Source organism: Pectinophora gossypiella, chromosome 8 (genome assembly GCF_024362695.1).
Source record: "Pectinophora gossypiella chromosome 8, ilPecGoss1.1, whole genome shotgun sequence".
NCBI classification, from domain to species: Eukaryota; Metazoa; Arthropoda; class Insecta; order Lepidoptera; family Gelechiidae; genus Pectinophora; species Pectinophora gossypiella.
In genome coordinates this window covers 8,994,242-9,020,448 of record NC_065411.1, presented here as the reverse complement: position 1 = coordinate 9,020,448, position 26,207 = coordinate 8,994,242, and the positions used below count along the sequence as shown (strand labels likewise).

At 36.9% G+C, this 26,207-nt stretch overlaps 7 protein-coding genes across 8 annotated transcripts; 3 read left to right on the top strand and 4 right to left on the bottom strand.

Annotated features, from left to right (window-relative positions):
* Window positions 1–613: 613 nt before the first annotated feature.
* LOC126368758 (uncharacterized) lies at window positions 614–1,832 on the bottom strand. Its single transcript, XM_050012907.1, has 2 exons — window positions 1,687–1,832; window positions 614–1,108 (listed from the first exon to the last, which is right to left on the bottom strand). The coding sequence occupies exons 1-2, from the start codon at window positions 1,710–1,712 to the stop codon at window positions 694–696; spliced, it is 441 nt and encodes a 146-aa protein (XP_049868864.1). The 5' UTR covers window positions 1,713–1,832; the 3' UTR covers window positions 614–693.
* A 702-nt stretch (window positions 1,833–2,534) lies between these two features.
* LOC126369126 (uncharacterized) lies at window positions 2,535–3,298 on the bottom strand. The gene is made up of 3 exons (XM_050013418.1): window positions 3,214–3,298; window positions 2,913–3,115; window positions 2,535–2,807 (listed from the first exon to the last, which is right to left on the bottom strand). The coding sequence occupies exons 1-3, from the start codon at window positions 3,296–3,298 to the stop codon at window positions 2,535–2,537; spliced, it is 561 nt and encodes a 186-aa protein (XP_049869375.1).
* A 299-nt stretch (window positions 3,299–3,597) lies between these two features.
* LOC126368743 (UPF0193 protein EVG1 homolog) lies at window positions 3,598–5,838 on the top strand. The gene is made up of 5 exons (XM_050012884.1): window positions 3,598–3,788; window positions 4,154–4,331; window positions 4,696–4,856; window positions 5,162–5,434; window positions 5,578–5,838. Exons 1-5 carry the CDS (start codon window positions 3,665–3,667, stop codon window positions 5,730–5,732), a joined length of 891 nt encoding a protein of 296 aa, XP_049868841.1. The 5' UTR covers window positions 3,598–3,664; the 3' UTR covers window positions 5,733–5,838.
* Window positions 5,839–5,844: 6 nt separating this feature from the next.
* On the bottom strand, window positions 5,845–7,852 carry LOC126368705 (ATP-dependent DNA helicase Q1-like). Its single transcript, XM_050012826.1, has one exon. The coding sequence runs from the start codon at window positions 7,778–7,780 to the stop codon at window positions 5,861–5,863; it is 1,920 nt and encodes a 639-aa protein (XP_049868783.1). The 5' UTR covers window positions 7,781–7,852; the 3' UTR covers window positions 5,845–5,860.
* A 3,094-nt stretch (window positions 7,853–10,946) lies between these two features.
* On the top strand, window positions 10,947–23,907 carry LOC126368732 (sorting nexin-8-like). 2 transcript variants are annotated; one of them, XM_050012870.1, is made up of 7 exons: window positions 10,947–11,191; window positions 16,267–16,481; window positions 17,920–18,142; window positions 18,628–18,736; window positions 19,329–19,461; window positions 19,950–20,184; window positions 21,852–23,907. In XM_050012870.1, exons 2-7 carry the CDS (start codon window positions 16,276–16,278, stop codon window positions 21,984–21,986), a joined length of 1,041 nt encoding a protein of 346 aa, XP_049868827.1. In that variant the 5' UTR covers window positions 10,947–11,191; window positions 16,267–16,275; the 3' UTR covers window positions 21,987–23,907. The 2 variants fall into 2 exon arrangements, with proteins under 2 accessions (XP_049868827.1, XP_049868828.1); XM_050012871.1 differs by lacking the exon at window positions 10,947–11,191 and adding an exon at window positions 11,221–11,322.
* Window positions 11,368–12,943, top strand: LOC126368731 (putative nuclease HARBI1). The gene is made up of 2 exons (XM_050012869.1): window positions 11,368–11,914; window positions 11,997–12,943. Exons 1-2 carry the CDS (start codon window positions 11,627–11,629, stop codon window positions 12,759–12,761), a joined length of 1,053 nt encoding a protein of 350 aa, XP_049868826.1. The 5' UTR covers window positions 11,368–11,626; the 3' UTR covers window positions 12,762–12,943.
* On the bottom strand, window positions 13,038–15,551 carry LOC126368739 (uncharacterized). The gene is made up of 7 exons (XM_050012878.1): window positions 14,962–15,551; window positions 14,802–14,878; window positions 14,551–14,678; window positions 14,287–14,397; window positions 14,093–14,194; window positions 13,819–13,908; window positions 13,038–13,308 (listed from the first exon to the last, which is right to left on the bottom strand). Exons 1-7 carry the CDS (start codon window positions 15,139–15,141, stop codon window positions 13,055–13,057), a joined length of 942 nt encoding a protein of 313 aa, XP_049868835.1. The 5' UTR covers window positions 15,142–15,551; the 3' UTR covers window positions 13,038–13,054.
* Window positions 23,908–26,207: the final 2,300 nt, after the last annotated feature.

The window sequence follows — 26,207 nt, the reverse complement described above, 5'->3', positions numbered from 1 at the left end:
ATTTTATAAGGTCATGCTATGACTCATAGTTAATTAGTTACACTATTATGTGTAATAAAAATTCAACCCTCAACTATGAAGGCCTGTGCTGATCTCTGAACTTTGCAAACCCTCTAAGAAGTATAAGATTGGAAAGTAAGATTTTTGGCAAAAAATAATTATACATAAGGGTCTTTTTTTAATACAACAACAATACTCAATGTGATGACTGATGACAGAAAATATCCCTCATATGATAATGTAATGTCTTGAAAGGTGTAGGTATGTTCACCATGTCTTCAACGAGGTTTTATAAGAAAAATATAATCTGGGATAGCTTCGATGTCTCACCATCATCATAAGTTAATTGCAATTACCTCCAAAATTATTTGGGATGAGATTGTTCTAGTTTTATGATGTCAAAGAGAATATTTAATATTCCCTTATAAATTTTAAAATTAACTTATGATGATGGTGAGACATTATTTTTTTCTTATAAAACCTCGTTGAAGACATGGTGAACACCTTTCAAGACATTACATTATCATATGAGGGATATTTTCTGTCATCAGTCATCACATTGAGTATTGTTGTTGTATTAAAAAAAGACCCAAATATTATCAAATAAAAGAAGTTATATGTAACCAATAATTTAAACTTTAATAGAACAGTCCTACTAAAACATCTATATGTACACTAATATTAGAACTTAAACTATGCCACTGAGGTTGCTTGCTGTCGCTCCTGTTCTTCTATCTCTTTGAGTCTCTTTTCAATTTCTACAACACTCTTTCCATGTTCCTTATTGAATTGGTAACTTTGTAGTAACTGTACTTTTTCCAATCCTTGCATCCTCTCATACAGTGTCTTGGTGAGTTCACCATCCATGTCATTTTCTTCTCGAAGTAAACAGAAGTATATGAGAAACACTGTCACACTGCCTATCACAGAGTATGGTTGGTACCAAGGCATGTCAATCTTTGTTTTTTTGACAACAGGTCTAACTGTTTTTCTTGCTGCCAGACTAGTAGAGAATTTGATAGGTTCATTTTCCATTAATTCTTCAGGCAATGCCTTTTTTGTTTTGTTTGAACAGAATCTACTGGATTTGTTTGATTGAATGAAATTCCTGTAACAAAAAACTTATATTATTTTGTGTAATTGCGACCTAACTAATAAAGTTAAAATCTACTTGTGTGCTGAAGTAACATGAAAAGGAATAAGACAATGATACAAATATAACATCACGACTATATCCTCGAAGGAGTAGACAGAGGTGTATAGTATTACACCCAGAAGACAATGATATCACATATATTATAATAACTATCCATACTTCAGCTACAGAGACATATTGGTTGTTGGATGATCATATCAGTTAATAACGACCATATACAATAACATATTATAAAATGCATTCTAATTCATAATAACTAATTTGCGAATGAAAATAAACATGTGCATATCTACTCAATTTGTTCAGAGTTCACAAGGTTTTAACGAAAACCTAGCCTGTTTTCCGATTACCTTTGCTACAAACATATAATAACTACACTGTCTATTGTACAAAACGTGTAATTGATATTTATTTTAACAAATAAATAAGATAAATAATAAACAAGCATTTCATTAACGTTGCGTAATGAGCCGCAATTAATGAATAGTGAGTTGTTATTATAACTAATAGGTAAGAATAAGTTTAATTACCTGAAACGAAAAATATTTCTGTTCATTTTTGATTATAATTTCCCAATTAACCTGAAAATAACTTCATTTAACATTACATGCGAGGAACGGTTCTTCAAACCACCTGACATTGACAGATAGCTAATATATGGACTGAAAATCAGGGTTGCCAATAGTAGAACATTTTTCCTCGTATATCTATGCTGCTGAAAATTCTTTGAGCACACTCTCCTACTCCGCATGTCTACGGCTATCTCGTCGAGAGTTTCCGGCCGCAACGACCGTTTACTTGTGCAATCGTATTATAGAACTCCCGCTGATCAGATCATGCCTTCGTAATTATAACTACTTGTAGCACACAATAAATAATCTAGTAGTATAGTAAATAGTAAACCACAAATTATCTCGTTTTTTGTACAAGGAACCTCATAAGGTTAGCTACCCTGTTGGAAGTTTAGATTTGGCCTGGGATGACCAAGGCGGGACTTTCCAAGCTACATTTCTCAAAAACAATATAGATGGCCCTGTACAGTTTCCTTCGTTTAACCTTTTAATTTCATGGATAACGGACATAACACCTTTTAATTTTGTTTTTGAGTATCAATGATGACGCTTGTTATTACACCCAGGCACATTTTGAGGAACGTAGCCTGGATAGTTCCTCAGTGGCGGGCGTTATAAGATTGTTGGGCAAAAGAACACTTTACTGAACGAAAACTTAGCTTGCCATAATAATTATTTTCGTAGATTTGCAGTCATTTCGAGGGAATAACGAAGTGCGTTTTTGATTCTGAAACATTGAAAAATACAAAATGGCATATGGTTAACGAACACAATAATAAAACTCCAACATAACTTATCATTTTCGTTTACCGGATAAATTCCTCGCCAGTCTCAGGTTCGGACTTTAAGCGATCCCGTTCAGTTATCGCTTTACGACGTCTCTCCAGGGCAGATTTAAGTCTACACTCATTTATTAACGCTTGTTCGTTAGTTTCTAGAGGTTTTTTAGTAATGACCCGAGGCAACGCTTCAGTAGATGGCTTCGTAAGCAATGACCAAATATCACATTCATCAGATAGCTCATAGACAGCTTTACAGAAATCTGAACGAAGATCTTGGACTTCAGATATAGCCAGGTCCTGGTATCACAAAAATATGTGCAATAATACTTTTTTTTAAACTAAATGGGTACCTAACTACTTAAATTAATTTAAATAAATGTTAATTCGTTTCCAGAAACATACGTATTTAATTCGCAGTTCTGCTAATTCTTTCTTGGAAAATGTAAATTGCGATAAGAGAGCATCTCTTCGAATCTTCTGTATAGCGACATGTGCGCCAAGTTCATCTGTCCTCTTAACTAATTCCTCCTTATCTTGCTGCAGTTTTTTAGTTTGTGAAATTATTTCACGTAAAGAGCGTTCGGAAGAGGCTTTAGCTGCTTCAACTAAAACGATTTATGTTTATTAGGTATGATTTACATGAAAAAAATATTGCGGCATGAATTCATAACACAAAATAAATATTATAGCCAGTGAAACTCACGTTCACGTCTCGCTTTAAGTTTCGCCTCTTTATTTTGTTCTTCACGTTTAATTTTTTCAATGGTAGACCCAAGTGTGCTGTCCATTTCAAAATTAGGTTTTACACAAGTATGGTTTTGTGAATTCAAATACCCGCCATTTTTTCAACAATTAAACGCTACGTTATACGCAGACTATGGGACAAACTAGGTATTAAATTAAAATAAAGTTATTGTCCATTATAAAATAAAACTGAATAAAACAGTAATATATAGAAAACCATTAAAATATTGTTGCATTTTAAAACGAAAAAGTAATTAAATAAAATGTTAAAAAAGGAACGCAGGCGTGTTTTCAACGAGTTTTATCGATGTCGTTGTCCGGGAAATTTAAAACCAATATAAAACATTTTTATTTTATAGCTGACGACTGTGGTGTTTTTAACATTTGCTACTAATTTATATTTATTCACAATGCAACAACCCGATTCGGATGGTTTTGTAAACATAACTTGGCCGAGTAGAACGATTCCTCATGGAGGCATTTTCCACACACGCCGCGTGGAGCCGTCAACCCATCAACAAGAATTTCTTAAAGGTATGTTGGTGGTGAAAGTAAGATGATCCGTGCTTCGGAAGGCACGTTAAGCCGTTGGTCCCGGTTACTACTTACTGATGTAAGTAAGTAGTCGTTACACGAGCCATGTCAGGGGCCTTTGGCGGCTTAGTAGTAACCCTGACACCAGGATTGATGACGTTGGTACTCCACCTCACAACCCACACGACGTAGGTATGGTTTACTTACAGGTTACTTCGCTTTAGGCTCAAGGAATTATTTCGAGAAATTTTAGTATCTTTAATTACTTTAATATACCTATATCATCATGTCCATTTTAGGGTTCTAAATAGTGCTCCTGCTAATGCTCTTGCGACTCTGTCGTGAGTTGTGTCTGTCTGTTTTAGTTCTCTTAGAGGAGTCGAAGTTGACCATCCAGCAGCGGCGGGACACGGCGCTTAAGCTTCGAGAACAGGAGAAGAAACAGATTCCTATTGCTGTGGAGATGCCCATGGTGAGGCCGCGGACTTCCAAACGACGCTCACTCTCCGCCATAAGGGAGTCCGGAATCTATGATATGGACCCGTTAGTATTTCTTATAACACTAATTTACACAATGTTTTAAGACTGTCTTGAATGCCAGCGTGATTGCATGATCGCAAAATGGGTAGAAAGAAACTAAAATCAACAATCAGAGCCATAGGGTCTTTTGGCAGCTCTAACAAGTAACACAAGTACTAAGTTGTAATCCAAACACCAGTCACGGTGAGATCGGTCATCGACCTTAGAAGTCACAAGATGAAATATTTCGTGTTAAACACAAAAACGAATACCCTATTTCTAATCCTTGTAGGGGTGAATAGAGCTACAACAAGTCAACAGACAAGTTGAAGCTATCTTACAATAATAATTTGTGCTCCCAGTTGCATCGTAATCATTTATTCGTCAGTTACAAACCGTTGAAGCGCGGCGAAGACCGGGAGAAGTTGAAAGAGCACTTGGCCAACACGATGGCGTATGGGGACAGTCCGGAGCAGGTGCCACCGCCCCCACCGCGTATCCCAAAACCTACGCCTAAAATACCCACCGAGAAAGAGAAGTGGAACGACTGTGAGTTTCAAATAAATATTGATTTGAATATACAGTTCCGGATGGTTCATCACTTATAGCAATTTCTTTAAATTCTATAACTTGTATAAACTTAATCGTGTGTGAGAGTTAAAGGGTTACGACGTGGTATCTCAAAATACAGGATACCTACCTAGTTAGAGCATCTATTTTCCACAATAAATGTGACATACTGTAGAAGAGAATAAATAATTATGATTAATATGAATGCGAAATCTTCTATCACTTATACTTTCGAATCGATACCATCAGCATAGTAAAGAATTTTTTGTCAATTTTCTTTCCAGTGCTTACGCAAATCCGCGAGCGTGCCGAGTGGTTGGCGGAGATGGAAGACTTGGGCCAAGCGGAGCCATATCGTGAGGTTATACACGAACAAATAGCAGAACGACTGCGTGCCTTGGATGCTTTAGGCATCGACAGTGAATGTTCGTCCGTTAGGTCTGCATTTAGCACTACTCGGAGTAGGGAACCGCCTACTGCGCGGTCCCAAGCCAGTGACAAGAATAAGGGAAGCGCCAAATCGGATAAGAGTACCAAATCTCGTGGTTCTAAACCAGGTAAATACCTAGTAACGCTTTAGAAAATTTGGGTTACGGTCGCAACTCCTATACCTACCAAGTCCGGCTGAAAGTTATTTATACACACATTAAATATGTCTACGAAAAACTTAACGATATAATAAAACTTCCTTTTTCTCTAGACCAAACCCGTACGACCCCGGCACTACCGCAAGAAAAACAAAAATCAGCAAGGAGTTCGGGAAGGAGTCGTGCCAAAAATAGAGAGAAAGAGGAAAACGTAGCAGCTTATGATAGACTCACTCCACTACAGTACTCCCCAAGACGACGGGTCTAATATTTTAGATGCTTCTTTGTCGAGTTAATTAAAAATTTGTAGCAAAGCAAAATAAACTATTTTTCAAATATTTTTAGAAATAATAAATACCATTTTAAATAACACAGCCCACTCAGTATAATATTTGTTTAATCATCATCATCTAAAACTATGGTCTTAATTTTTTTATATTTTGACCCATTACTTGAATCTAATTTTCTTTTAGTTGTTTTACTTTTCTTTTCTACATTTTCTTCCTGGTTTTGATTAACTGGTTCATAATCTTGAGGTGCTGGTGCTTCTATTTCAAATGATGTATATTTCCTTACAGGCATTTTCAAAACAAAAGCAGGATCCTGTGTTAAACCCATGTTTGGTCCTTTCTTTATGTAGCTGATAGTTGAATATGCAGTGAAATGAAAATCTTCAACTAGATAATTTTCTATTAATAAATAAGTTATTGCATCTTCTCCTAAGGCCCTAGGGAATTCAGGCTCTTTGCCCTTGTGTCTCATATTGACAGGGCCTTTGAGGTACCATGCATCAAGCAACTTTTGTGCAGTCAGCTTTGTATCTTGTTTTTCAGCATTTTCTATGATACTTGCAAGTGTTCTGCAATGAGTTTGCAGATTAACTTCTTTGACATTGTTCATAAGTTTGCAGCAAATATCACACATTTTATTACAATCTGTGTCACCCCAATCTTCATCGAAATGTTCAGCTATTAACTGCCTTCTGCATAAACTTCCATTCAGGCAATATTTCACCATTCCATATAAATGTTCTAAGTTTCCAACAGATGAAAAAACCATGGTGCTAACTTTGAAAACATCTTGCATTCGGTACAAAGTTACACATTCAGCTCTCTGCCCATCCCGGCCAGCTCTGCCACTTTCCTGATAATAATTTTCCATAGATTTGCTTATTGTGTGATGGATGACAAATCTCACATCAGGTTTGTCAATCCCCATGCCAAAAGCTACTGTAGCAACAATGGCTTGGTAACTTTTATCATGCCATTTCATATGGACTTTAGACCGTGCCGCTGCCTCCATATTTGCATGGTAACATCCAACTCTCAATCCTCTTTTATGCAACCCATCAGTTAGATCTTCAGAGTCCTTGATGCTATGTGTATAAATTATTCCACTTTCACCCTTGTATCTGTACTTTAACAGCTTTTCAAGAATATTCAAACATTCTTCTTGTGATGAAGGCTTTTCTAATATTTTGTAAAATAAATTAGGTCTGTTAAATGTGGATTTGATCACTAGGCAACCAGAAATGTTAAGGATTTTCTGTACATCAGTCAGAACATGTGCTGTGGCTGTTGCAGTCAATCCCAAAATAGGAGTCTTTGGAAACATGTTGGCCAGTATACCAAGAAATTTATAGTCAGGCCTGAAATCATGACCCCATTGGGAACAGCAGTGCACTTCATCTATAGCAATTCTTTGCAGTCTACCATCAACATAACATTTCTGCAAATTAGACATGAATCTTTTACTCTTTGCTAATCTTTCAGGGGTTACATACAATAGCTTAACTTCAGAATTTTTGTCCTTTAATATATTTAACGCAGCGGTACTCTCGTCTTTAGGACTTGTGCTAGTTATTAGTTTTGCTGGGATATTCCTTAGAGTTAGTGACCTGACCTGGTCTTCCATAAGTGATACTAGAGGTGAAATTACAACAGTAAGACCGGGTTTCACGAGTGCAGGTAGTTGATAGCAAAGGCTCTTCCCCGCACCAGTCGGCATGACTACGATCGCATGCTGCCCGGATAAGGTAGAATTAATCGCACTAAGCTGTTTCGGCCTGAATGACTCTATTTTGAACACATCCTTCAAAACCTTTTTCACTTCTTCAGACCACTCGTAGTGGTTACCAGACCAATCAACACTGGCTAAAGTGTCCGATTTTTGTTTGTTTATAGAATTTTTCAATGACGTTTTCTTCTCCTGAAGTTCTCGTTGTAATTTCTTTAATTTTGCTAGTTCAGCTTCTATTTTTACTAATTCTTTGTCTACTTTCTTAACTTCTTGTTCCAGTTCTTCAATCGATTTCATTTTAAAGATTAAATTAAGGAGAATAATAAATTACATGTGAAATTCGGAAAGATCGTTCGCTTCGTGTGTTGATGTCTCCACCTACTGACGTTCGTACGGTTCGTAGTTGTTTGCTTACGTAACACAGTATGGCCACTCGTTGTTAGAATAAAGAGTGATAAAAAGCATATATAGCGCTGTCACGTTTTTGCAGACCATTTATTTCATAAATAAACGGGCTGTCAAAACTTTCTTTAAATTTGGATACACGCGCCAGTAAATATAAAATTAATATATTTTTTGAATATTTTCAATTATTTAGACTTGTTTAGACATTATACAAATACGTAAGACTAGCAAGCAACACATAGGTAACCTACAGTAAAATAATATTTTCAATGGTAAATAATTTTCTGTATTGGTTATATAGAGTAATAGAGTATAAGAGAGTCCTTGGAAACTAATTCAAATAATCTTATATTTTCTGCTTACCCCAGTTGTAAACAAGCGTGAGGTAATGTAATAAGTAGGTAGGTATAATTAATAAATTCTATTTCTACCTTTTTTAAATAAATATTCACAATAAGAAATAAGTAGGTACAAACAGTGACTAAAGGAAGTACTTAATCAATTTATTTGGTAGTAGCGTAGTAGCACGAACGAACAAATTTATTGGAGTTGTTAGGAAGCATCATGCAGACACAGACATTAGTTTTATTTGTGATAAATATGTAAGTTTTTATTGATTAAATTTAAATTGGCTTGCGTTTGACCACAATCTCATCATGGTACGTGAAGGTGTGGGTGGTTTACCAACATGCTTACTGTGCTTACATATTAAATTCACATTTATTTTATAATAAATAATATCAGTGGAGTTACATTACAGAAAACTTCTCTTCAGTTTTGTTTTGAGTTGCGATCAGACTGCAGTATTAATTCTCGCAAGAGGTGGGTCTAAAGGAGTTCATTTGAAGAATTTACAAAAAGTTGGAGAAGCGAGTTTACTGAGTCGTACGATAAACATCGCAAAACTTGCGGGGTTACACGATATTACAGTGTCTACGGAACATCCTTTGATCGCATTAGAGGCAATCATAAGTAAGTTTATTATAATTTACATGCCTATCCTTAATGAGTTCGTTTTTTTTTTAATTGTAGGATATTTTTGCAGACGGTGCTGCTGTGTATCATAGAAGTAAAGTTACTGCTACAGATTGGGCTCCATCTATTTGGGGTGCATCTGAATTTCTTGCATCTAAGAACGATGTCAAGGCGCTAGTATTAATTCAGGCAACTTCTCCTTTTATTCAAGCTAAACAAATTCAGCAAGCATTGGGGAAACTAAAAGAATTCGACTGTGTATTTTCTGTAACCAGGTAAACAATAAACTTCTCTAATCACGTAATTATAAAGAAATATAATATAAAATATTGTTAACAACTTTATTATAACTTTTTAGAAGTCATAAACTACGGTGGCGCGATTTCAAAGGTCGGATTTCACCCGTGAATTTCGATGTTTATGCGAGACCACGAAGACAGGACTGGAATGGCGAGTTGTTAGAAACTGGAGCTTTTTACGTATCAAGAAGACATTTAATTGAATCAGGATATTTTCAAAACAATAAGTAAGTGCAAATCAAAATCCTAACTTATGTTGATGTTTAAATTTCGCGGGTGTAAACCTTGTATGTTGTACAACTCAGCATGTATTGCATAAACAAAACGCATGTTATGTTTAGGTGTTTAGGTTTTTTTAGGTAGGTACTCAACGAGCTCATGTAACGTTTTATTGTTTTTCTACTCCTCTACTTTAATCTGGCATTTAAATAACCAAAAAGTCTAATATAAGTACATACATAATTAAACTCTTTGAAAAAGTGTACGCTCTATGGCCTATAAAAGCATTGTTTACAAAGTGTAACTGTACTATAATGTCGCCAAAAAAGCATTGTTGTTGTTGTTTTTTTTTTGACCTGGAAACTGGCACCTTTACTTTGTTTGGTGCCATAGATATACTATAAAAAAAAAGTATACATTTGCCGCCATTTTCCCGCGCGTTGGAAAATAAATTGGAAATTTTTTGTGTTTCGTTTCAAAACACTAAAAAGTATAAAATAAAAAGGAAAAATGGATGAAGAACTATTGAATTCTACACCAGAAGAAATTTCAACGTTAGCTCAAGATTTACATCTTCATTTTTATAAATAAAATTTTTCTTTGTATAATTTTTGTTTCATTTAAAATTACGTCGTCGTAGAAAAAGTATTGTATGCAACGTTGTATAACTAGGTCAAAAAATGCTCGTGGCGTCTCTTATTGCGATGTTCGCCAAGGCTCACATCGCAACTCACGCCACTCGCATTTTTTGACCCTTCTTATACAACTGTTGCATAAAATACTATTTCAGCTCTTTTATTTTATTCCCATTTGATCATTTTATTATTACCTACCTAAATCTTTGTAACAAAATGAACAAAACGTAACATTCCTTACGTTCGTATTCTTTTCTCAACTGAATTGTGAAAAGGAACGTGTTCTTCTGGTGGGAATTCGTAGCAAATGGATTATCGGGTTTATCATCTTCATCTTTCGTTTAGGTTAGGACATTAAGACACACTTGCTATCTACTCACATCGATAGAGGATTTTCTGTACAGGTGTCAGGATTATTAATATTATCGAGCTGTCGCCAGAGGTCTGATAATATCTACGCGCAAAACCGTGATCGAACTATGATACCGAGGCAAAACTTCAAAAAGAAGCAAATAAAGAAATGACGAACGTGTCAAAAAGTGGTTTTTTGGCGGGAGGCGGGAACGGGACAGTTGCTTTCTTCATTGAATGATCTAAATAATTAATACGAAGTGGTGTTTTGTGGTTAATGATCGCATTAAGTTAGTCGGAAGACATTCGCGAGTGTTATTATATTGGAGTATTCAATAAACAAAGTGTATCTGCCTATTTTCGCTTCGTGTCAGGAAGCCGCTTCATAACTCAAAAGTTTATGCGGACTTTTGAGTTAATTCGTTTGGGGTTCGGAGTAGGAGTCTACTCCGAGGGTGGGGGCTTAGGTTTCATCATCATCACCTTTCATCATTTCATTAATCATCAAGAAAAAAAATACGTCAGACATGGCTGTATGGGCATAGTTCCCTTTGCCTTACCCTTCGGGGAAAACCAAACCAAAAAAAAAAAAAAAAAAAAAGTGTCAAAAAGTTTTCGTGTTCGAGCGGAATGGAAAGTTTTTTATTAGTTTTACTAGTCTTTTACTGAAAAATTACACTGCTGTTATTACTAGAAATTCTGTTCCAGCTGTACGTTTGTAGAAGTGTCATCTATCGAGAGCTTGGAAATCGACAACAAGCACGATCTTCAAGTAGCCAACGCTCTGCTTAGCGCTAACTTAGTGTAACTTACTTTGACAGAAGGTAAATAACTTGTTTCTTTTTACATAATTGCATATTATAGGTACTGCGATTTAATATGTTTTATTGTATATTGTTGACTCAAAATCATAAATCCAGTGGCGGTAATTTGATTATTACAGATCCTATGCCAAGTTTGTTTAATTGTGTTACTCCCATTTTCTCATTTTTGTGACTGACACCCGTATTCTCAGATGTCACTCAAGATTTCCTCCACTCGACTCAACCTTGGTTGAGGATTTTTGGTATTCATAGTTGACATTTACGTCCTCGACTTATGGTTCTTCCTCACTGGAGGTGAGTAAAAATTGAGGAATGAACTGTCAAATGTAAGGTACCTCGTGACCTACCTTAAGGACTACTCAACGCTTGAAATCCGTGCGAACGCTTGTTGTGACGATACTTTTTATATTACAAACTTCGATTTTTGTTATTAAAATGAGTGATAGTGACTTATATAGTGACTTTGAAGAGTTTATGGATTATGTTTATGATAATCCTTACGATTATCCGGCGCGGAAATATATCAGAGACGCTCAAAACCCTTTGGAATGTTACGACGAAGAACAATTTCAAAAACGCTTTCGATTTAGGAAAGATACCGTTGTTCATATGATATTGCCACTGATTGGATTGCAATCAAATGTAACCAACAAAGGGTTACCTTTACCACCCATATTGCAACTACTCATAGCGTTAAGATTTTATGCTACAGGAAACTTCCAGGTAAGTTAGCCATTCAAGCATTTATATAATTACTTATCTACAGTTATAAAAAATATTTACCAAACTATTTCTGTTTCAACAGATTGTTTGCGGAGACCTGCATAAGATCAGTCAGCCAGTTGTATCTAAAATCGTGGCTAAGCTATCGAAAATATTAGCAATGAAAGTAGTTGAGTTTATCAAGTTCCCTGGAGCACACGAGAGAGCCAACGTGAAGAGAGCATTTTACCAACGTGCTCAATTCCCAGGGGTAATCGGGTGCATTGACTGCACTCACGTACCAATTAAAAATCCGAGTCGGGAAAATGGAGAACTTTTCAGAAATAGAAAAGGTGAGTTCTCTATAAATGTACAACTAATATGCGGGCCACAAATGTTGATTTACGACATTGTGGCAAGGTGGCCAGGATCTGCCCATGATTCCCGCATATTCAGCAACAGCCGTTGTAGTATGCGCTTTGAAGAAGGGGATTTAGTAGGTGCTGGCATACTTTTAGGGGACAGTGGATATGCACAGTCGTCTTACACGTATACTCCCGTGCTAAATCCACAAACACCAGCTCAGGAGCGCTACAACAGATCCCATATCAGTACTAGAAATATTATAGAAAGGCTGAATGGTGTCCTGAAAAGAAGATTTGCTTGTTTAAGCAGGAAGCTTCAGAACAAAATAAAAAATGTCCCTAACATCATCGTGGCATGTGCTGTATTGCACAATATCAGTGTTAACACTAACCAAGAAATGCCAGAACCCTTGAGGTCAAGGATAGACCCACCAACACCTGTTCCAGACAATGAACGAGGTAGTATTATAAGAGCTAGTTTTATCGCAAGACATTTTAGTTAAGTATAATTTTGTTATGTTAGTTATGTTTCCTCAGCAAAAAGAACGCCTTTTGTACCACTTGCTTCTTGTATTTAAATAATAAAGAGTTACTGTATTGTGTTATGTACTAGTTTAGTTTCTATCTAGTTGTTAGATATGTATTAAATACCTATAATATTATGTTATAATTCATATAGAAAAAGTTCTTAGAAATATTCTTTAAGATTCCATTATTTGTATCATAGTTAAAATTAGTTATTGCTCCAAATACAAGGGATATGCTCAATAAAAAAAATGTTATAAAAACTATCAATTTATTTCTTTCTTTCCCTAGAAAGATGCAGCTCTGCTAGCTCTCGCTTAGCCCGGCTGCATAGCAGCAACTCCTGCGCACTTTCCTTTTCAAGGCGAGCTTTATGATATGTCTCCTCAGCTGCCTTTACGAGCCACTCCCGCTCTGCTACCCTCAATTTGTGTAGCTCCTCCTCCCTGTCCACTATCACCTGATATCTATCCTTTCGCAAGGTGAACTCCTGATTAATTACATGAGCCCGAATGTTCTTTGAAGCTGAAACGTAACAAGAAGATATGTTAAAACGCACGAAAGTTCTGTAGTTCTGTGCAATAAAGTATATTTGATTTGATTTGATTTGAAAGTTCACAGGCTTAATAAACACAGTTACTTATAATAAACGACATCGTATCAACAGTGGCTGCAAGTTGTCTTTGATTACTTGTGGCTCTGCCCACCCCATTAGGGCTTACGGGCGTGAGTTTATGTATGTGTATGTACTTATAATAAAAATATTTTTTAACCGATCCTTTTTACTCCGAAGTGAATACGTTTAACTGGCTAATATAAAAAAAGGTCACCACAAGTGCTGACAGATGGCCATCACATTCACAGATGTGAATGTAAACAAAAGATAAGAAAGCTCTAAAAACTTTTGTGGACGGAGTTGGGTCGCGCAAGATCAGCATGGGGTTTCTAGGAATTTGTTACCAAAAATACATTAGAAATTATTTTAGTTACTTATAAAGCAGATTTTGTTCAACAATATTGCTATAATAAGAATACCTTGAGTTTGAGAAGGTGCTCCATAATCATGTTCTCTCAATCCAGTTGATGGTCGACGAGGTAGCTCTACTTGTGCCACAGGAACAGACTCTACAAATAAAAAATTCCAAATATGTTACTTAAATAAGGTTACATAAGTGTTCATTAAACACACCTCTTTCTTAAAATCTTTAAAATCTTCACACTGGTTTAGATTACTTGTAATAATAATCAAGCCTATAGTTTTGTTTAAATGTACTAGATAATCAACTTAAGAAAATATCTAAGAAAATACCTTGAATTAGAGAAGGTGGCTCATAATCGGAGAGACGAGACCCGGCTGATGGACGATATTGATTATCCATTATTTCAATATCAACTTCCACAGGAATAGCTTCTGCAAAAAAGGCAAAACATAATGTATTCTGCAAAAAAAATATGTTGTTTATTGTGTTAGAAATGGCAAAAAATATAGCTTAACTATTATACTTTGTATTTGGGATGGTCCTTCGCCAGGTGAGGTATTAGCGGGTGCTGCAGGGGCTGCAGGTGCAGGGAGATCGGGTACTGGGGCTAACATGTTGTGGTCCAACACCATATCTGGAATGAAAATGTTATCAATTGCTATAATTTTTACTTGCAAGAGCCACTCGGCGAAATTCTATTAACTTTCAACTGAACATAGAAAAGAGATATAAAAAACATACCTTTAGTAAGTGGAATAAGGTATGTATGTATATCCTGATAACTCACCACTATCACTATCAAACACGCCTTGTAGCTCTATATTTGTGGCATCCAAAAGAGCAGCATCAATAGCCTCCTGGGAGCCTTGAGAGGTACTAGCTGCATACAACCCACCTCCGGTCCTCATGCGTTCCCTTCCAAATTCAAATGAAAAAAAGAGAAGCTTAAAAATAACATTACTTACAGCATTGCACTCTGTTTTGTAACAATAGTAAATAATTAAATATTTACTTTTAAGAAAGTATATGATATTTTACCTTTTTTCTTGTGCTAGAAATTGTTTTCTTCTGGTTTTTAAATTGTCCCAACATTTTTTTAATTGTGCCTCTGTTCGCTAAAAGAAATCAAAGGTTTGTTTGTAAGTTTAATCAAAATCAGGAATGATATTAATATTATGTGCTACAATTAGGTACTTACTTTACTATTGGTCGCAATGGAGTTAAATTCTTGTGTAAGGCGTACCCAAGCCATTTTTTTTACATTTGCATTTCCAGCCCCAATAGTTGCAGCAGAATTTAATTTATATTTCAAAACTAATTCCTGCAGACACACTTTTTCGTGTTCAGTGAAAGTTTGTCTTGTTGATCCGCTCGACATTTTGACTTGATAAACACTTTTACAAATCTAATAAACACTTTCACACTCCACAAAGTAGTTTGGGACGGATGATAACTTGCTCAGTGCAAAGTAGTCTGAAATTTGTGTTTGAAATAAACAAAGCCGGTACCGCGAAATCAACTGTCAAAGTCGATTTGACAATTTGTTTGACGTTTAAATGTTCCCATAAACTACAAACGTGACCACAGCCAACAGAATTCTATCATGCTGCCAACAAAATAATACGAAAACAATGACGTCATACCTCCACTCTTCCTCGCTGGAGGAAACCTCCGTTAAGGTTGAGGTGCCAACTAAGAATACCGATTTCAAGGAGATTTTGAGAATCCCTTAAGGTGGCCTTGGCTGAGGACCGAGTGAAGGCAGTTTTGAGTAAACATCTTAGAATACGGGTGTGAGTGCTTTAGATTGTATCATATAAATGATATGCAGGATATAAATATTTTTTCATTTCGCAAGAAAGTTCACTAAATCATGTAAAAATTATTTTGTTACATAATATGTAGCTCAATAGCTACATATTATACTTGACGAAGTTATGAGAAATGTAAAATTTATGTTTAATGATAATGTTATGCTACGTTCCATTATCTATTGAAAGACTGGAAAGGAATATCTTAAACAAAACAGTGTATCTCTACTAGGCATTTAGCATAGTGAATTCCTATAGTAATAATTTTTTAATATGATCATAATATTTTGTTACATTATATAAAAGTATAGATTTTGTTTTTCCTTCAATTTGCATACTTTGCTTGTAAATATATCTTATTGAATATGTAAATAATCCAGTAGTATGATGTGTGCTATAAAACTTGGATGGTTTTATCATTATTAATGTTTATCAGTTTGCACAGATGTTGTATGTATTTCAATTCATTTACTTTCATGTGAATATCTACACACATTAATATTGTACCACAGACCAGACTACACACTAGTATACACCACTCACATGATAATAAACTATTTTGCTTGGGAACTGAATTATTAGATGGTAGTGGCAACTGCACCTAATAATGATATTAATATAATAACAAGGACTGTCTATATGAGTATAGAAAATGACGAGACATTTTAAATAATACTGTATACTTCCCACAGTGTTAAACTATGTCAAGCAGTCCTGACCTAGTGTCATTTGAAGACTTGGAAGCTACAGACGTGGTCAGCGTAGAACTGGTGCCAGAACGTAAAGGACTCATTTTGAAGCACTGTGAATACTACGTCAGCTCTAGAAGATTTGGCACCACAGTCACAAGGAGATACAATGAATTTGCTCAGTTATATGATGTGCTGTATGCCAAATATCCGTATCGGTATGTTGTTTGTTCTTTTCTATAGATTATATTTACTGAATTTCTATCTAATTACTAGAAGCTGGAAACCGACGCACAGAATCATCTTACTTTCGGATAAAACTACGGACAATCTAAAAACTTTTCAGAATTGTATGAAGGACTTTCAGATGTTTGGCTGATTCTCTCACTGGCCCACGAAGACATGTCTACAATCTACGTACAGGCTACATGTAGTTATTAAATCGTATTGCAGTGTAGATGCGGCAGTATTAGATACAATAATGATCCCAATGACACATCACATCCACTTGATCAACCTCGTCATTCTCACAGTATTGGATGAGGAAATGTGATGAAGTGGCCGGATGATATTATCCCGCATTATCTAACTTACGCGTGTACTCATATGTTTGATGTGTGGTCTGAGAGAGAAGTGTTCGCGTTTTGTTTGGTTCGTATAAAACTGCGTCCACATAATGTATAATGCTCCCGGTCTATGATTGCTAGTGCGGTCACGGGCTCCATACGAGGACGTAACTGTTATATATGGGAAAAATGTGGACCCAGCGGAATTGCCGTAATGGTTTTTACAGGTAGCGTAGTGTTGCGACGCCGTTTACGACACATTACTTTTCTTCCGTTTCTAAAATTACATGAAAAGAAGCTAATACCTAATCATAATTAACCAATGCGTCAAATGTTACTAAGATAACAAACGTGATTTTTAGCGTAGCGTGAGCTATGCACAAATGGCTTATGCGATACTTCATTCCATGCTTATGCGCAACCTCTAAACAGGACATTTCAAACTCGGTACCCGGTACCTGGTTAGGTAAGCGGACCCTGTGAAAAACGGGATAATGCTAGGGAGATGATGATGGTGAAACTCGGTAAAACTAATTTGACCATCATTGGCGAGGAATAGTTTGAAAATAGACTATTGTAGTAGATCAATGTATACTTTCGTTTCTACTAAGTATAGCGATCGCCTATTGCTTGTACCTACATAATTCGATCGTGTTTACGACCGAATGACCTCTGTTTACGTTGTTGATAAAAATATCGTTAAATGCGAGTTGTATAATTTGTATAATATGTAATAATGCCCTGCCAAGTTAGGAATATATTTTCTAAATTGACTCTGGGTGTGTATCTTCGTCACAAATCCGCTGGTGAGCAATGTGGTGAAGTATGCTCCGTGATTCTTTCACTTTATCAGCTTCCGGTATGTGCCAAGTATGTTAGGTATTCGTATACAACTTCATGATACTATTGCGGCCCTATGCCTGCGATGTAATAATACCTATACCTATTAGGGTAGGGTCTCGATTAAGCCTTTTTAATATAACTACGTGATTCAACGTGGTCGATGCGTTGCGTAATGTGCCTTAATAAGGTAAACACTTCCTCAAGACGTCGTACAAAACACTGCAAAATCAACCTGTCAACCTTCCAGCGCCGTATGCCGGCTACCTCCAAAGCGCGTGGTGGTCGGCGGCGGCAGTCCAAAGTTCCTCCAACGTCGTCGCGCCGCACTGCAACGATGGTTGACGCTGGTGTGTCGTCACCCGGTCCTAGCACATGACGCAGACCTACGGAGCTTCTTGTGCGAGACCTCTGTGAGGCTTGACAAGCCCAAACACGACGAGTTCATCTTGGCTGGCACACAGGATGATGCGGTAGGTTAAAGCTTTTAAATAAAGTGTGTATTATACATTTTTCCTGGGTTAACTTATTGCCAATTATGAAAACATGCTTCTCGTGTGTCAAGACGAGCAAGAGGCGCAAGGGCAGGGCAGTACCTACTTTTTTCTAAATGTTTCGTCGATGTTTTGAACCGTCATAACTCAGGTTTGGATTATACCAGATAAACCAAATTCTCAGCACATATTGTCAGCAGTGAATCTATTATGATCTTGTCTTGGCTACATTTTACATGAAAATGTTTTTGGTGGGATTTGAGTTTCCTCATGATGTTTTCCTTATTAATTATTTATGATTCGATAATAAATTAGAATTCAGTGGTTTAGAGCCATCCAGATACTCAACTATAACGACTTGATATGACAAATAATATTTATAAATACATATTCCTTCTTCTTCTTCTTCTTTAGTGTTCTTCAAAGTAATGATTATGATTCCAATTATATTATATTTGTTCTAGAGAGGATCAATACCCACAGAAGAGATGCAGGCGTCGTTCGTATCGGAGCAAGAACAACTGAGACTAGTGCAGTTGGGGGTGGGCAGGCTCTATCAGACATTTGAAAGAGGTTGGTTTATGAAAATGAATAATTTGAATACGACGCTTTTCGAAACGGTACGATATGCCATCGCATCGATGCGGTGTATAAGAAGAAGAAATACAGACATACATACTACTTACTTATATAAACTCATAGTAAACCGTAATGGGGTGGTCAGAGTCGCATAAAGGTAGTCAGAAGGCAACTTCTTCTTGTCGTGTTCTTCTTCTTCTAGTGTCAGGGTTATTACTGAGCCGCCAAAGGCCCCTGACATGGCTCATGTAACAACAAAATACTTACATCAGTAAGTAGTAACCGGTACCAACGGCTTAACGTGCCTTTCTAAGCACGGATCATCTTACTTTCAGCCTGTAATGTCCTAACTAAATTAGGGATCACAAAGTGATTTTTGTGATATGTCCCCACCGGTATTCGAACCCGGAGCCTCCGGATCGTAAGCCCAACACTCAACCAGTGGACCATGGAGGCTGTTTAAGACAACTTGCAATCACTTTTCTTATCTCGTGTGGGTTGTGAGATCAACTACCGATCTCTTCAACCCTGGTTACCTATGCCCACTGTTGTTTAGACGCTTACTCCAATTTTATTTTCTTTGTAGTGGAAGGTCGTTGCGAAGCGGAGCGGGCAGACATCCGAGAAATGGGCGCGGGTCTTAACGCGCTGTCAGCACCGGCCACCGGCGACTCGCAGCGTTGGACGCGCATCCGACTCGCTATGAAAGCTGCTGCCGAGTGAGTACATTTTTTATTGTTTTTGGCAAGTCTGGCTTGGCATACCGGCTCTATATATAATAATCTGCATACATATCTAAAGTGTAAGACCGAATGTTCTTTTAAAATCCAAAACCCATTGTTTAACTATTGTGTCTGGAAATCTCGGCGTTAAGAGGATATAGAATGTATTATCTCGTATTATTAGACGTATGTATACTTATTTGAGATTCGCTGTCCGACAGCATATTGGATCGAAAGCATATTCTACTAGATTTCTCTTTATAATTCTCTTTATAAAATTAATCATCATGATTATTATTGCGTATGGCAGACAAATATCCTGCTTGGATCAAATATCCAGCTTAACATGATAAAAACACATCATTCTTGCCCAGCATTGATTAGTACTCAAAGCTTAGTAACGATAATGTACCTGTTGATTTTCATTGTTGTTTTACCACTCAAACACGAAGATATTTAGAAAAAAACATTGTACCCGTGGACAGGCGAGCAATAGAAGTAGGCGAGTCGCTCCCAGATGACTTGGACCAATCAGAGGACGGTCCCAGCGGGCGCATGCTACTAGCACTAGACGCGTTACAAGCGTGGCGCGAGCTCTGTGCGCGGTTAACAAGGGGGCTGCACGCGGAGCGCGCCGCAGCCGCCGCCGCCGCCGCGCATTCGGCCGCCTCGCAACTGCTTCGAGCCCGGCACCGGTACGCGCTGCAATGTAGTCTTGAGGTTTGTGTTTTATTTACTAGTTTTTAGCATCACATATAAAGCTCATTACCTCACGATGACGTTGTTAACAAATGATCTGTCAGCTCATCATGCGATTCGTAATATCCATCTTCAGATGAATATCGTCCCGATACCGTATCGTGTACTGTATCCCTACACACGTGACGATTTACATATGTTTGTATTGATCACATTTAAATAAAATCATGCACCATGCAAGTAGGTACAAAGCAGGACCTAATATGCTGCCTTGTGGAATTACATGGTATAAATTAGTTTAACATTGTAAGATTTTACTGTGTCGACAAATAACAACGCGTTAATGTTACTCGAATGCAATTTTATTATTTATTTTACCTTGAGCAATTCAAATTGTTTCATGTTAAATAAAAGTTAAACACTCATCGGGGTAAGCAGAGACTATGGAATTCCATTTGGTTCGATCCTGCACAACTAACAACTTAGCCACCATCACGTAATTTTAGTTACCACGTAGAATATTATCTTAGCAGTCCATGATGGCTTTAGTTACTAACGTAGGGGCTCGCTACGGGAGTCAATTCCACTAGTATTTTTATTAGGTTTATGGGGGGGTTAAAATGGCCACATCGAAGCAATTCATCTAAGAAAGCAATATTGCAATTTGACATTTACGCATGTATAAGTAAGTGCGCTATGCAAACAAATGGGAGGGCGCCTACGAGGTGGTCTGACATCGTGAAGAAGACGGTGGGCGGCAGCATACAGAGGGCGGTCCACGCAGCATATAGCCGTACCGAGTGGAAAACCATAACCTGTGGTCGCGATCCTCAGCAGTGAGGGAACGACGAAGAAGAAGAAGATCTGTATTCCTATTATATATTTTCCTTTAAATTTAGAATCTATATAAATAACGTTTGCCGTCATAATCCCAATAGTTTCTGAGATACAAGCGTATTTCGAACACGCAACTACAGAACAGAAAAATTGCAGCCGCAACTCAAATGCTGCCTGTCAAAGATACGCCTATGTTGACCGTGACATATATTCGCCAGTTCACGGTCATGGGAACGTAGTTAAGGTTCGAATTCTAGAGCACCAAAACATTCAGTTGTATCGTGCCGAATATAAAATATTATTGCTATTGTTATAAGTACCTCTTTCCAAACATTGCTTCTTGTAGGTATACAAACGAATGACATAATGCCGTATTGTGATATTATTTATACTAAGAACTATTTCAGTCTATTATATTGGAGGAACAAGTGGCAAAATGATAACCTCCTTCTTTTTTTTGAGTCGGTTAAAAAGATGGCGGACTATTAGCTATAGGAATGTGAACCTAAATTCCCGGAACAGTTGTAGGCATTTACGTATAAGAAGTTATTGGTTGTAGGTATGTCTTATTCAAACAAAATACATTCTCTATGACTGTTCTTTTTTTTAATAGGTAGGTAATTTGTGGGTAGTTCTCGTCACCGCTACAACCTGACACGCTGTTCGTAATATTGTTATGCTTTTGTGAAAGTGCATTTGTTTAGTTTGATTTCTTAGAACTATTACAAACCATCTGTTATAAACTTGAGCTTATAGGTGAGTTATTTTGGAGATAGTACTATAAAGCTATTTTTTTCCACTGACCATGATGTTAAAAATCTTATTAGAATTGTTTTTTTTTTGTTCTTTAGGAAGCCCAGATAGCCCGAGCCTACGCCCTCGCGGCGTTGGAGTCTCTGCCAGAGTTGTTCCGGACACACGGGACCGCACACGCTAAGGTCGCAGCGCTATGGGCAGACCTCCATACTTCGCTACGACACCCCTAGTACATTGGCAACAAGGATTCATTGTTCAATAAGTGTTTTGTACCATATTTGTATTGTAATAGCATCACATATAAAGCTTGTAGAGTTGATCAAATGGTTGAAATAGTTCTTACTATTTACTTAGCTTAAAAGTGTCACCACCACCTCTATCACGTTGAACTAAAATAAAGTTCAGTGATGTGTGGGTACTTAGTTCATCTTGCGATGGATGTACCTCTGACCACCCCAATTGGGATATAGTCGTGAGCTTATATTATGATAAAGGAGTCGCACGAGCGTACATACAGGGTGTTAGTGACACCGTAACGAATACTGAGGGGGATGATTCAAACCGTGATTCTGAGATGATATGAAGAGGAATTTCCTGTCGGAAAATTAATGAAAACTTTAAGTGTTTTTTTTTATATTTTCAATTCCATACTATTGCGATGGAATATTCCACTTGATATCAACTCATAATCATGGTCTGAATCACCCTCAAAGTTATCGTTATTGTAGCGTAACGTACTCGAATCTCCATATAATATTTCTTACTAAATGTTTAACGTAAGATTAATATATTTTTTTCTGTGTACCTTCTTTCAAGTCTTTAGAGAAGTCTTCCATATCGGCTCAAGTGAGTCAAATGTATTATTTCGCAATAATAACTTAGTAATCTATGTACATAATAAATAGAACGATTATGTGCAATACGTGATAATTTAAGTCTTCCCGTTGAATAATCAAAAAGTTTATTAATAATCGTAATTACCAATTTAGCGTAAGTTATTTTGTTCAACGATAATTTGTTTAATGAATCGGGATGCAAACGGCATACCATCTCTCGTGTGAGTTGTGAGATCAATGACCGATCTTATCAACCCTGACGTGGCTTATCCACTACATATTTACTTAAGTAAATAGTAGTTGAGAACTGGGAGTGAATTCCGTACCACAGAATCGATTATCTTATTTTTCGGACAATTTCAACCTGCAATGTCCTGACCAAACCAGGGGACTGTCTCACAAAGTGTTTTTTTTTTACACGTGTCACTTCCGAGAATCCTGAACGTTAACGTAACATAACGTTAACAAAGCTACTGGAGCACGGAGGTATATCTATGCCTTTTCAACGTGATATTAAAAAGCCGCCGATCGAGATGGGCAAAGCAACAACATATAGGGTGTTAGTGACATCGTAACGAAAGATTGAGGGATGAGTCAGACCATGATTCTGAGATGGTAAATCAAGTGGAATATTCCATCGCATAAGTATAGAATTGAAAATAATTTAAAAAAAGCTCATGAATTTTGCGACGGAAAATTTCATGGTCTGAATCATCCCCCTCAGTATTCGGTATGATGTCACTAACACCTTATATGTTAAATTGTGTAGTTACCAGGTTAGCTCCATAGAGCAACACGGATCTTCGTGGACCGGTTAGCCCCCAAGTCATAACGTTTGACTAGCAACATGTTACACGAATCTCCGGCACACTTGACAAGTGACAAAACTCTATGTCTAAAAACAATGATCGAATTCATTATATCGCCGTCACTTCGTAGGTATATTTTGTCTCATATTGTACTTTCGTAAACATTGCTCCTATATGTGTTTCAGTAATCTCCTTAAAAATGTGTGCCTAAGAATAAGTTTATTAGTATGTATGACTTTTATAATCTAACTTATCGATTTGTTTACAAGTTAAAATATAATAAATCTGAGTATTCTGTGATATTCATAATAATATATTTTGAGAATATCTGAAATTAGAATATTATAATATTTTTATATGTACATTTAGAACATAATAATGAAGAAAAACAATCTTTATAATATAAGAAAATAAATTTGAAATTGGAAAATGTTTATTTTTGTGTATATTGGCTTTTATTTACGATGTTATCTTTACAATTAAATAAAGGTATTTGTTTTTATGTCTTTTGTCGTTTCAATTATTACTTGTAGTACCTAGAGCTACCTACAATACTCAACCCCCCGGTTTGATTCCCGATCAGGTCAATGTAGGTACGAACTTTGCTTAAAATGGCTTGAATTTTTCTCAACCAACACAGTGTGGTGGAGTAGGCAGATATGTTCCGTATCCTCAACAATACGAGGAGAGGGTTATATGTCTAGCACTTGTTACGCCATAGATATGCGATACCATATTCCGGATTGAGCTAGACATAGGTACTTCCATCGCAAGATGAACTCACGCTTCACCGAGCTTTCTGTTAGATCAACATGATAGGTGGTATCGCTGGCTATTAAATTGCACTTAAAAAATGGTGCAAGTCCGGTACCGGCGTTCCTGGTTGATAAGCAAGCCGGTAGCACACAGGACCGCTGTAACTAGGATATGCGATGTTTTTTTCTTAAAGCTAAGCCTAGACAACAGAGTAGTTAATGCCATCTGAGGCAAATCAACAATAAGTCTTGTTAAAAAAACAAGGGCGGAGGGCAAAGGGGGAAACCACTGCCCTATTTTTCCCTAAAAATGTAGCACGAAGAATGCTACACCGACAAGAGCGTAGCTGTAAATTAGTGATGATGAGTAAGCGATATTCCATTTAGTCTTGGGGCGTTCAGTGGAGCGTACGAGTATAAGTAACAAGCGCGTATCTGTTTCAAAAGAGACATATACGGTTGCAAACTACGGAACTTTGAGAGAAAACATTCTTGCATCACTTTTAGGTACTTATATGATTTTGTTTGTGGCATTTGGTTTGAAAGCTTGGTGACGTGTGTACTTGAGTCCATCTTGCGATGGTTGATGTACCTCTGACTACCCCAATTGGGATATAGTAGTGAGCTTATGTTATGTTGGTATTTTATAAGTACAACAACCAAGATGTGTCACATTCTATGGGTAAACCCGCATGATTTGTAGACGTAACTTACAATAATTTATTATACAGAAGGATCATACCTACAACACAGGAATACAATTCAAACAAAAGTGCAAAGGGCGGCCTTATTTCTAAGGTAGCTCACCTGTAATGTCTGTTTTCTTTGTATGTTCCTTTTGCCTGTTTTATTGTGTACAAATAAATAAATAATAAAGAAACATTTATAGAGCCATAGGAAATCGGTACATACCGATACTTTATACCGGCGTGATACATTGTAAACGTAAAAACGGGTGCGATGTACACCTCGCCTCAAACATACGGGGTGTTAGTAAAAACGAAACGAAAACATTGAGGGATGATTCAGGCAATGATTCTAAGTTCATAGCAAGAGCCGTGCAAAATAAGCTGCCGCAAAAGTATTGGAAGGGAACAGAAAATAATAAACAAAAATAATTTAAATTTTCACGAATCTTCCGGCAGAAAATTCTTATTGATATCATCTCACAAATCATAGTTTGAATCGTCCGCCTCACTAGCACCCATACTACTTATATCGCTACTTGTACAGGGTGTAAGCGACAACGTAACGAATATTGAGGGGGGATGATTCAGCTCATTATTCTGAGCAAATATCAAGTAGAATTTTCCGTCGCAAGAGTATAGAATTCAAAATAATTTTAAAACAAACTTGAGTTTTGCGACGGAAAATTCTACTTGCAGCTCAGAATCATGGTCTGAATCATCCCCCTCAGTGTTCGTTACGACGTCAGTAACTCCATGTATTACCTAACACGTTAGCGGTTGTTGTGAATAGTTGTGATATAAACTCTTGCCGCTTCGTTCGTATGCATGCACTTACGATAAGACTGTCCTTATTGTTTCTGTCCACTACCTAATATAGGTATGTATATTCGGCCTGATTTATTTATATAAAATAGAGGAATTTCTCCCATTGTTAAGTTCTCTGTAGGTACCTAAACTAGGTCAGTTATTTTATTATGTCTTAAACTCGTAAGAAAAGCTATTAATAATAGATAATATTATGCCCTTTAGAAGACAACATCAAACAATAACAGTAGGTCGCGAAATCAATGAGATGTCTGGTCTGGCGATTTCTGACGATAGGTAATTAAGTAAGTAACCAGTTGTCAGAAGACAATTTCTGCTTACCCGAATAGGCATTACAATTTAGGACTACACCTTAAGTGTCGTCGCAAATGCCCTTTACAGTAGGGCTAACGTGCGCAACGTGATAAAATTTTGTCACGGTTATTTTATCGATTCTGACGTTATAATTATGTCATTTTGTCGATTGGTGCTAATATGTGAACCCTAGATGAACCCAAATAAGTCATGTCGTTCTGTCTAAATACGAACTAAATCACG